Genomic DNA, 12668 nt, shown 5'->3' with positions numbered 1-12668 from the left:
GTTACAAATAGGGATGGGGGTGTCAGCAGTAAGTACTTTGGGTTTAAGGACGTTTACCAGCAAAAGGAGCAGGCTTCCTGTGACATGGCTTCTCAGTGTTTGCCATCAGCTACACATGGTCTGCAAATGGGAAGATGCAGCCACTCGGCCCCCTTCCCGCTTCTGTAGCAGAGGAGGCATGTTTCTGCCTGAGGGCGGAATCCTGCATTATGAAGCAAGCATTCCCAACGCAGTGGTCCTTGCGACCTGCTGCTTTTATGAGCTTGGAGAACCGACTCCATTGGTTGGGACCCTGGCGGTCTCAGGAGCCAGAGCCAGAAGCAGGGAGTCCCTAACGGGCTGGGGCGAAGCATGGTAAGTTCAAGACCAGGTCATGTGGCGCTTGAGATAGCCTTCTTTAGCTGCCCCGCCTCCGTGCGTGCGTGCGTGCGTGCGTGCGTGCGTGTGCGTGCATGTTACCTAGCAGCTTCAGAGCATGAGATTACTCAGCCTGCTCGGTGGTGGTTATCAATGTGATAAATATAGCAACAAAGGGGCAGAAAATGCACAAATAAAATCACATCTGAGGCGTGAGGGACGGAGGTAAGGCCCAGATAAAGGTTGGTCTGGATGTGTCGACCTCTGGAATGTTTCCTTGGCACTCACACTTGACATTAAACATCACACCCTGAACAGGCGTCTGCGCAGAGCTCATTCAGCTAAGAACAACGCAGATGCCACATGCAGCCTCTTCATGAAGGCAGCTCTCCCCGGGCCGTGAGACACTGCCCTGGACCTGGGGCTGGGGGTGGGGCAGTCATCAGCTACAGCGACATGCCCCTGCCCAGGCGGCCTGGGAAACAGTCCTTTGAACATTATTTCCAGCAGTGAAGTTTCATTTTGCTTCAAAACAAGCATCCTCCATGTAGCTTTTTGAAGAAGATGGAAAAAGAATAAAATTATGGTTTAATCTTCTGTGCTGTGTGTTAAATGGCGTTCGGAAAGGCAGCTTTGCAGAGGGGGAATAGACTGGCAGTACCTGGCCAGAATTAGGTCTCAGCTACAGCCTCCCTGAGGAGGCGCTGCTGAAAGGCCATCTTCCTGGGGACTGGGGATATGAGGGGTAGTTTTCTGTGCCCTTCACTTCCCGAGGACAGCAATGGGCAAGGGGGTTGGGCACTGCACGTTCCTACTTGTAAAGGTCACAGGGTGGCCTGTAAACAACAAAATGAAGGGGGAAGACCTGGAAGTACTTCGCGAGCAAACGTACAATCCTTTCTTTCTGTTTGCCATTGAAGTGTATTTTTACAGCCATGCCAATCATCTGTAGGCACTGGCTAAATCTCAAGAAAACCTGTGACCATCAGGTGCAGGAACTGCCCACGTTCGCGTCCCAGGTGGGCCATCTCCCCTCCCCACCGCATCCCAGGTGTACAGTCTGACCCTTGGCTTCGGTGATGAGAAGACTGCAAAGGCCAGGTTTAGAGCAAAGCACACCTGGGCAGCAGATGTGACCCAAAGGCCCTGCCGCCATTTCTGAGTCGGGGCTGATATCCATGTTAGGAAAACAAAGAATCTGTTCCTAGCAGGAAAAGTGGAACGGTCCATGGGGTGGCCTGAAATACTTTTATCTATGATAGGGAGTGTTGGTTTATTCAGTTTAGGTGTTTTAGGTGTTGGACGGTAAGCTAAGGGGCCGGGATGCTGGCCCAGCCCTTCCTCACTAAGCCACATCCTCGGAGGCAGACGTCACTATCGGATGAAGAGCTGCTTAGGAGGCTGCTGAACTGTCCTGGGAGGAAGCCCTGTGCAGTCCCAGGCAACTGTCTTTTGAAGAACATTTGTATGCAAAAAAGCTACCAGGGAGTCTAATACAGTCAGGGTAAGCTGGAGACTGCAAGATGGTTCGCCTCTCACGCCCCCCTCTGCGTGCACTGGACACTACAGGGGGCTCTTATTTCCATTTGTACTGTGCACGAAACCCCCAAATATGTTAAGTTTTGAGCTGTCTTGCTAGCAAGTTGATATAATATTGGATCATTAGAAATCTATCTGAAACCAAAAAGTAATATTTAAAATTCAGTTTGGGGGAAGTGATGTCATAAAATGCACGAATGAATACTGCTATTATGTCAAATTCACTTTCCTCTTTCATTGCAAGATAGGCTTGTATATCCCTTTCAAAACACGGTCGCCCCTTTGCAGAGTAGATTATAGTTAGAAGACTAAGAGATTAGATATAAACACTCAGGTTATGGTCAAGCATACCATATTTGGGTAGGAGAGTGGAGCCAGAAACAGTCAATGGCTTTAGATTATGGCTTTAGTGACAGGTATAAAAGGTGAGTCCAAACAGAAAAGAAAAAAAAAAACCTTTGAATTATCCAAAGCACTTTTAAAGAGATCTATACAGAACAGCTGTTGAAAGTCTTGTAAAAACACACTCCTTGTTAAAAAGTTTCCAAAATGTTAAGAAAACAGCGTTTAGAGAAAATGCTAAAATACTGCTAATCCTATAAAGGCTGACATGACCATGACCAGCGCTTGAGTCTGAACGCTCCTCCACCCAACACACTCCTGGCCTCCCGTCTCAGAACGGCTCAAAGGCAGCCGGAGCTGTACCTTTCCCTCGTGCCGGAGGGCTGCGACGGGCGTGGTTTCCTCGGCCCTCTTCCTTCGGTCCTCGTCCTCCACAGGCTCCTCCTCAGCCTTTTTCTCTGGAGTCACAGTGGTGATCAGGTTGGTCTGAGAGATGCCCTTGGTTGTGGCGTACTGGCCTGTGCCAACCTCTGCAGCAGACATAGAATCCTTCATGTACATCTCATGGTTTTCATTCACTGAGGCTAAAAGCAAATACAATCAGGGAAATAAAACCCCAAATAGTTAAGTCAGAAGACGGAACAGCGACACCACGTGGTCCCATTGCTGGGGGAAAACCACCAGTGCGTAGGCAAAGGGGGGTGGGGCTGCTGCAGGGACCTTCAGGCAAGCACTACAGCTCTCTGCATCGCCTGGCCCAGGGGTCCTGGACTCTAGAACGATGCTTAGCATTCTCATGCACTCTGGTGGGGTGGGAGGACTTGAAGGAGAGGAGGCGGGTTTTACCCAGGAGCACTGGGTGGGCACTCCAGAGTCACACTAAGTTCAACAGCCCACAGCAGTATTCACGGTAAGTGCTCTAGTCACTTGGCTGAGCATGCCCACGGAAGTGCCACCCTTCAGGGGAAAATGGAGTAGTTCTATTATTGCTCGGTGTTGAAAAGCCCATCGCTCTTAAAATATAAAAGCTCAAAACATAGTAAGAAACTTTAATCATTTTTGGCAGAGATTAAAAAAATTTAGAAGGTCATTCCTCTTAATTGATGTAGAGAAGTGTTTTAATTTCCACTGCATGTTAAACAGACGGTCATTATATATATATTGAGTACACAATACATATAATGTATTATATATATATATATAATGTAGTCATACACATACACATTTTTGTGAGCACAGGGATGTGAGGTCAGCCCCTCGTCCAGCTGAACACATGCAGAGGCAGAGCACATGAGCACAGGGATGTAAGGTCAGCCCCTCGTCCAGCTGTTGTCTTAGTAAAAGATTATTCAGTCAGCTCAGTGCTTAATTCAGATCAATTTAAAATTTTGCTATGTATTCTTTTAGGGCTTAGATACCATTAAAAAAATCCCAGTGAAGTTTATAAGCACTGCTTTTTAAATACCACACAATTGATCACAGACAGAAAATAAGACCTGAGTTCACGTCTTAGGTACTTTAAAACAAGAAGACTCTAAGTGAGGCTTCTCACTAGGCTGTTCTCTGCCTCTTCACACTGATGAAAAGCTCACAGGGGACACAGTTTCTTAGCAGCCAGGTATGCTGTTATGTTATACGGGGCGCTGTCACGTCATCAAGCAGCTTAATGCTCTAACATGCAGGCATGGCACCAGGCTCCGAAGCAGAAAGCATTTTAGAACTGGCAGGGCGACAGAGAGCGGGAAGACACATACTAACATCACTTTTGGGCAGAAAGGAAGAGACAGCTTGGTGTTAGTACAATGATCTCACAATTGCTTTCTGTTTTCATACAAAGGCCAAGAGGAACATGACACTGGCAACAACCGCGCTCCCTCTGGTGCGCAACACAGAACAAGGTAGGTGGTGTTCAGGGGAAGGAGAGACGCTGCAATTCTGCAGACATTCCCCAAATACTGACTCAGGGAACATACGAACTCTCAGCCAAGAGTCTCCAAAGAGCAGGAAGAAAGTTTGTGGCATAAACATGGAGATTTTCCTGTCTTAATTCAACTGCAAATGTTCTAGAAACACTGAAAGATACGGAGCGGCAGCATCCTCTCTAGGCACCTACTGTGGGGTGTGCCAGTACTCCTCCGAACACTTAGCCTGCAGACGCTCACGTCCTTTAGAGAGAATAACACACTACTTACACACAACCTGTACACATTTGCCTCTGGTGTTTAAGCCATCTCTATTGTTTTTTTTTAAAGAACCTAACATAATGTAAATAATACGGAAATCGTTACTACATTGTACTGTTTAGAGAATCTGTGTATTCAGTATGGATGCGATTCATGCTTTAAGGGGCAGAAACAGTGGCAGTTGTAGTTGTCTGTCAGCTGTCTGTATGTCTGTCTACTCTACTGGTGCTGGCGGCGGAACTGAGCTTAGGGTTCTGGGCCTGTTTGGTAAGCTAAGTTCCCCCACCCACCCTGGAGTCTCTCATGTTTTCAGCCTACAGTTTCATCCTCCATTTGGTTGACTGCAGAGTCAGAATCTCCAAAGATGAAGGCTGATGTAACTGATGCTGGCCGTCTCACAAAAGTGTCTAAAGGATGATTATCAACAACACAATGCTGGTGACAATTATACTGATGCCACGATGCGTTCCCACGCACCGTCTTTCCTCTTCACGGCAGCCCTGCCGAACGTGGTCCTATGTCCGTTTGTACATGACTAAAGCCGAGGGCCACAGGATGTATTTTCCTACATGCTACATACGCGTCGTTCCTACACGCTACATACGCGTCGTTCCTACACACTACATACGCGTCGTTCCTACATGCTACATATGCATCGTTCCTACATGCTACATGCGCGTCGTTCCTACACGCTACATACGCGTCGTTCCTACATGCTACATACGTGTCGTTCCTACATGCTACATACGCGTCGTTCCTACACGCTACATACGCGTCGTTCCTACACACTACATACGCGTCGTTCCTACACACTACATACGCGTCGTTCCTACACACTACATACGCGTCGTTCCTACACACTACATACGCGTCGTTCCTACACACTACATACGCGTCGTTCCTACATGCTACATGCGCGTCGTTCCTACATGCTACATACGCGTCGTTCCTACATGCTACATACGCGTCGTTCCTACATGCTACATATGCATCGTTCCTACATGCTACATACGCGTCGTTCCTACATGCTACATATGCATCGTTCCTACATGCTACATACGTGTCGTTCCTACATGCTATATACGCGTCGTTCCTACATCATAACATTCATAGCGCAGCACGGTTGCTCCTTAATCAGGAGGCTGGGGAGTGGCTCGCCCTTGGCCACCCCGAGACAAGTAAATGGGGCAAGGGCAGCTACGACCCACCAAGGAGCGGCAGGAAAAATTCAGATGGGGAAAGAGTGACCCAGACAATCTAACTGTTTCCTTTTTATTTAGGCTTACCTACTCAAGTTTTTTCAGATATGACTAATTAGCTATCCATTAAGGATGAGTCCTCCAAGAGCCAGCCAAGCCATGGCCAGGGGCGGGATTAGACCTGCCCACTGCCAGGCCCTAAGTGTCCTCCTACTGCTGGCAGGCTCTGGAGCAGGAAGCAGAGCCCTCTGTTGGGAAGGACAATGTCACAACAAAACCACCCCCTACTGCAAGCTCAGGTGATGCTCTTCCCTTGGGTGAGCTCGCCGCCGCCGCCATTGGCTGCTTCGTGTGACTGGACGGCAGACAGGGCCGCACACTGCAGCGAGGCTCTCTCCCAGCTACCACAATTCTTATTCTCCCTAATTGTTTTAGAAGCAGAGATGTATTTAACGTACACTTTTCTTCCTCTCGATCCCTGAAGACCTGCCTGGAGGAGAACTGAACTCTAGAATGTGAGTCCCACATGGAGGAGGATGAATGCACCCTTCTCGGGGTTCAGTCCGCTAAGACCGAGATCCTCGCTTGCCTGGTCCTAACTGAAGTACTCCTACACGCACCCCCAGTGACACAGAGTGACACAGACTGTATTTCAGAGGTGAGAATGCTCAGAGCCTGCCATTCAGCTCCTCAGGACCACACCGCATCATTCTTCAGAGAGCAAGGAGATGTCTGTTTAGCCAAAGCTCCCCGGTGGCTTCATATGTCCCGCTGTGGAGCTACCAGGAGCTATTGAGGGTCACTGAGCGAGGCCACTGAGGGCCACTGAGGGCCACCGAGCACCACTGAGGCTGCCGAGGGCCACTGAGTACCACTGAGGGCCACTGAGGGCTGCCGAGGGCCGCTGAGCAACACTACTGAGGACTGCTATGTGACGCCACTGAGCAACGCCACTGAGGGCCACTGAGCACCACTGAGGGCCATTGAGCACCACTGAGGGGTGCTGAGCGACGCCACTGAGTGACGCCACTGAGGGCCACTGAGTGACACTGAGGGCCACTGAGCACCACTGAGGGCCACTGAGCACCACTGAGGGCCACTGAGGGCTGCCGAGGGCAACACTACTGAGGACCACTATGTGACGCCACTGAGCAACGCCACTGAGGGCCACTGAGCGACACTTACCTCCATCCAGGCTGCGAGACATGGTGTATCGTTTGCTGGATGAGCGTTCAAAGTAAGGTGCCGGGCGGTCTATCAGTGCGCTGGCTCTTCTCGTCTGCGCCTGAGTTCTGCCACTGTAGCGGAACTTGGAGCCCAAGGTCAGGAATTTCTTTGGAGGTGCTTCTGGCAGCAGCAGTCTAAAAGTATTACGGAAAACACCAGGAAGATTAACCCACATTCAGATAGTGTTTAAAGCTTATTGCTGTGCTTTCTGTGCTAAAAGTTTAACGTATGACTTGCAGTTAAGTGAATCTGAGTTTATAAAAAGAAACAGTATCAATGCATACAACATGCATTTACTAGGAATATTATACAGAAGTTAAAGCAAAACAGGTGTTGGCCAGTGGCAGAATGTGTACCCAGCATGCCAAGCTCCTGGGGTCTATCCCTCACACTACTGAAAAAAAAATGAAAAAAAAAAAAAGAATAAAAGAAATAGCCAGGCATGGTGGCACATACCTGCAACCCCAGCATTTACGAGATAAAAACAGAAGGATCATCCTTTGTTACATAGTGAGTTAAAGGTCAACCTGGGCTATGGGAGACCTGTTTCTAATACTCCCCCCACACCCCCACAGAGTGTGTGGAGGAGGGAACGGACAGCATAATTGAAAATTACAAAATATAATGATGAAAACACATGCTATAAAGAAAGAGCAGACAAGTAAAGAAAAATTAAGGGAAATCATTCTAATTTAGTAAAATGTTCTTTTAGGACTTTGCACCAGCTCTCAGTGTGAGCTGGGGATGGCAGCACAGGTCTGTGATCCCAACTCTCAGGAGACTGAGGGAGGAGGATTGGGAACCTCAGGAGAGCTTGGGCTACAAAGTGAGGCTGTGTCTTAAAAAAGAAACAAAGTGGCTGGGAAAATGGCTCAGTGGATGATGCAGTGCCGTGTACACACGAGAACCTGGGTTTTGATCCCCAAAAACCCACTTAAATCTGGGCCAGGTAGATCCTGCAATAGCAGCCCATCCACAGGGAGATGGAAGTGGAGCCAGCAGAGCCCAGCCAGCCTAGGGCAGGCAGTGTGAACACAGACCCCAGCCAGCCTAGGGCAGGCAGTGTGAACATGGACCCCAGCCAGCCTGGGGCAGGCAGTGTGATCATGGACCCCAGCCAGCCTAGGGCAGGCAGTGTGAACACAGACCCCAGCACACGCACGTGCACACAGAGAAAGATAGAGAGGGGCCCTCACATATGCACATTTCTTAAAAAGGAGGAAAAAAATGACAAGAAACAGTGGTCCTTGTAATTCCGGGAATAAAAAGAGTCTCTGACATTTTCCTCTACAACTTTTTGTTTTCACTCTAGTACAAGTGGCTCCAATAATTCAAAATTTTGTTAGGAAGAAATCTGAGTATTTGCTCCTTACCTGAAAAACGTATGGTGTTCCACACACACTTTCCAGAGGCGCTTGGCAGCTCGGTGGTTCGGTAACTTGAACCCAATGGTGCTTTCAAATTGTTCAAACTAAATTGTTTTTTCAAAATAAGAGGAGAGATTAAAGTTCACTCTTGTGTTATTAATAAAAAGCTCTTACTTAAGGGTTCATTTCATAATTATTTTTGTTACTCGCCAAGTCAGCTGCTATGTACCGAATTCACAATAAGAGATCCACTCATTTTTAAATACTCTTTTTAAAAAAATCTTTCACTTTAAAAAGCTTGAAGTGTAGACGGCTGTGTCAGGCCTGCAGGGTTCTATATGATCGCTCACCTCAGAAAATCTGAACTTAAATCAAGCAGACGGTGGGTTCCCTCCGAGACCAAAGTGGTCTCAGGCTTTGTTAGTGACAGGAGGACCTGAGCTAAAATGCTCAGAAACCAGCACCCGAAGAAACAACACTTTCTCCTAACACGTACTTGGAGCTACACATCCATTCTGCGTAGCTGATGCCTTGCTATTTATGTGGCGCTGCTGAGGCCCCGTGCGCTCTGCTGTGGGCCACGGTCCTGACTGCTCACACGTCTCTATATTGTACGTGACAGACGGGCAGAGCACATTTTCCTGTTTTTCTACTTGTTGAGAACCTTCAGGCGATCCTGTCAGTCATTTAGGCTCTCAAGATAAATATCTGTTCTCCTGCATCATGTCTGCAGGCCTTGTGCATCAGGCCAGCAGAGGGCAACCACCTTACATAGGAACACAGAGTAACCAGAGTGTTGACATCTACAGCAAAAGTAATTTATGAGGCAAAGCACCAAGGCCAAGAGAAATCACGTAGGCACGGCATGGGAGATACGCTACTGCTGACCTCTTGTTTGCTCAGCTAACTAGGGGGGATTGGTAAATACATAAGAATTTGCCTTCTTTCAGCTTCCTGTTTGCTTCAGCCATTCCTGTAGTGTGGTAGTCGGAAAAACTGCTGCGGTCTGAAGGTCCGAGTAAGTAATGTGGCTGTTGACTAAAGGCTTCTTCCCTGTGTCTAACATCTAAAAAAAAGCCTCTGCCCAGGGTAGAGTCAGCTCACCCTTGGTACAAGACACTAGGAGGAATCTCACTTCTCTTTTTAAAGATGTTCACCATGTTTATAGTCATATAATAAGTGTACATATTTCTGGAGTACACTGAGAATTTCAAAGGTCACACGATGTGATGATGGGACTAGGGATTTCCTGTGATACTCATCTCCTCAATCACTGTGGGATTTACTGATGGGAATTGTCAAGGTCATCCCTAGCGGGCATTTTGAAATTTTGAAATGTATGACTCAATGCCGACTCTGTTTACGGACTGAGCTACAGAGCACTGAAAAGCTCTTCCTCCTGTCCCAGCACAGCTGGATGTGGTGGCCATCTTCTTTCTAACTCAGCTCCGGTGTCATGCCTCCGGAGAAACCCTCACTCTCTCCAGTTCAAGCCACTTAGCAGCGGAAACAGACAGGTTTCCCGCTCCGGTTTGTGTCTGCAGAGCTTGTGGGGCACCAGTGATTTTTAACTCAAACATGAGCATATGGGGAGCTCTGCCAGCTCTACGCCTGCTTCTGCCAGAATCAACGGCCTTTCTTATTCCTCGCTTTTATGCTTAAGAGGAGCCAACTCTGCTGCCTCTAAAAGCTCACCACCCACCTTAGTGGCATGCCACAGGCAGGTGCTCCTGATGCCTCTGGACTCTTACCTGCTCCTAACCCACATTAATCCACATTCTGCATGCCCTCTGTGTAGACCACACACTGCAAGTGGATCCCTTTATGCAGGGACTCATGTGTGTCCTGTGGTGCTGAGTCCCTTAATGTCCATGCTGTCTGCCTCACCCTGTGTTGCCTGTCAGCCTGCCCCTCTCTTGAACAGTGAGGTTCACTTTTTATTAGAGCCTTCTGTTGAACCCATCTTCTTCTTTGGGCAATTTATGCCATGTTATGGCCTTTAATAAGTTGCATACAGCTGATGACTACTTATTGTCTGCCTTCATCGGGGCAAATCTTCCAAGTGATTGAGTCATTTTGATATTTTTTTTAAATGACTTTCATTTTATGACATTTCTGACCTTATTTCTCCTTTCTGGTTCTTACATTTTAACATTAAAAACTGGCAAAGTGTTAGTATTTTCAACTAAGAGAAACCCAAAAGAAGAGAATAGGTCTGTGTTTAAAGAATTTCCATCTTATTTTCTGAAAAATTTCCCCAATTTTTCCCTCATGTTTAAAATCATCTCTTCAATGTCACTCATAGGAACAGAACCCTCTGATCCTTCTGGACGGAAGCTTCTCCCTTTCTTCCCGTCCCCATCACGCTCCAAAGCGGGCCAGTTCTGCCCAGAACCTTTCTTTCAGGAACCACTTCCTCCATTCTTCTCTCACGGCCTCTGGGTCTTATCACATTGTCATACTGCGCAGCTGGATTTCATTATGAAATTTACAAAAGCACAAAGTCTTCCTCCTGGGTGCGATTTTTAAACCCCCCCCCCATGGCTCATGGCTGTCCATCAGTTCATGTCACCAACTCTCCCTTCTGACCCCCAACACTGCCCCCTGCACATCTACAGGACACTGTCTCGTGTGTAACATGGTATGACAGCTTCAAGTGCCCACTGCTTCTCAGCTCAGTAGAAACTGAAAATGCCTGAAGAAAAAGAGCAGGTAATATGTGTCCATTTCTAATGCTCACCGTACTGTCTGACAGGAAACAGCTGCCCACTTAGGTTGTCACTGAATTCAAATGAATGTATGTGTGCTAAGTGTTTATCATATAATCTTTAAAAACACTACAATTTCTGGTATAGTCAAATGAATGTATGTGTGCTAAGTGTTTATCATATAATCTTTAAAAACACTACAATTTCTGGTATAGTCATATGAAATACATATTATGGCATTCTAGATGGTTATGATTTTAAACTTATGTTAAAATTGAATCTTTCTCTATAATTTTTAAGCTTGCTAACGATTTACACATATAAATATTTTGTCTGTCTGTATGTATGACACCACTTGCATGCTTGGCGCCCGAGGAGCCCTCTAGAAGAGGGCATCTTATGCTCTGGGAATGGAGCTACAGATGGTTGTGAGCCACTGTGTGGGTGCTGGGAATGGAACCTGGATCACCTGCAAAACCAACAAGTGCACTTATCCAGACATCCATGTCTCCAACCTTATGCTTTAATTTTGAAAAATAAATTTTTCCACTTAGAAACTTCACAAGAGAGATACAATCTTAAGAGAGAGGATCCTAGTATTATACCAGAAAGTGTTCAGAGACAAAGATGAGCAGGGATCTTGGAGGTTTACAGCCTTTAGTATGTTAACCACACCTACTAGAAATTTTAGGTGTTTATTAAGTCACCTCCCAAGGGGGAGAAACCAGCAGGTGCTTACATCACACCATATACAAATCACCAAGGAAGAGGTAAGCTCACGGTGTAGCTGTCCGATCACAGAGTACTAACAGCTCTTACTCTTTATTAGTTTCTCTGATTAATAAAAAGTTAAATAATTACCATTCTCAGGGCCCCATTCCAGTGTCTCTTATACTTTAAAGCACACTAGCTTGAAGCTATTGACTTGAGAGAGCACCCAGATTCGCAGGAGAACAAAATGGGGCAATGGAATTACAACAGGACACAAGGGAAAAGAAGTATTCACCACAGGCTGAGACATAGAAAAATTAATCAGGAGTCTTGATTCCACATTAAAACATGATTTTGAAAGTCCTTTCAGTTAATGTATAGAGTTGGTTAAAAAATAACCTAGAATAAGCTAGTAAAGAAGTGATCATTCTGTTACTTACTGGAGAAACCGACAGCAAATTCTCGGATGCATTTAGACACAACCCCCATGTCCCACAATGCCTGGAGCAAACCAACACATGGTTTACATTTCTGCTTGCACTTGGGAGTTTCCTTCCAAAAGCCTATGAAGATATGGACGCACTTACCTCTCCTGGCCGGATTTTAATGTAAAAGTTGTTCCGCTTATAAGAAATTTTAAGGACCTTGGGCCAAGCAAATCTGTTTATTCGAAGCCGGTCACGATATATCAATAGGCCACTGGCACAGACTCCTAACATAATTTCTACTCCTTCTGAATCCTGAAAGAAATAATGGAGCAGTATTTTACTTATTTCCATTTTCTGCAGGTACAAGATTTAGGGCTCCATGACAGAAGATATAATTGACTAATTTAAATATGAAAAATACTGCGGCAGTTTTAAAAACACCACTACCACATAATAGCATTTTAATGATGACATTTTTCACTGTGGAGGGCTGGTGAAGTTAAATCAACTTACCCAAGTATATGAGACTGATAGCACTAATACTGCATGCAGAGAATGTACACACACACACACATGCACGCGCGCACACGTACACATTCATTCATGC

The 12668-nt window shown here is 46.5% G+C and overlaps 1 protein-coding gene across 18 annotated transcripts in view; it reads right to left on the bottom strand.

Annotated features, from left to right (window-relative positions):
• Positions 1-12668, bottom strand: part of EPB41L3 (erythrocyte membrane protein band 4.1 like 3) — a 146985-nt gene that overhangs the window by 23681 nt on the left and 110636 nt on the right. For 12 of the 18 annotated variants that reach the window (XM_084780501.1, XM_084780487.1, XM_084780497.1 and 9 more), the window contains exons 9-12: positions 12221-12373; positions 8221-8318; positions 6806-6981; positions 2602-2822 (exon numbers count right to left, since the gene is read on the bottom strand). In XM_084780501.1, the coding sequence (XP_084636627.1) occupies positions 2602-2822; positions 6806-6981; positions 8221-8318; positions 12221-12373 (648 nt within the window). The remainder of the gene's footprint in view (positions 1-2601; positions 2823-6805; positions 6982-8220; positions 8319-12220; positions 12374-12668) is intronic. The other 6 variants (XM_084780498.1, XM_084780504.1, XM_084780488.1 and 3 more) reach the window with 1 other exon arrangement.

Source organism: Acomys minous (assembly GCF_964271855.1).
Source record: "Acomys minous genome assembly, chromosome: 4".
Taxonomy (NCBI): Eukaryota; Metazoa; Chordata; class Mammalia; order Rodentia; family Muridae; genus Acomys; species Acomys minous.
The sequence above is the reverse complement of the archived record's forward strand: the minus strand, read 5'-3'. Positions and strand labels throughout refer to the sequence as shown.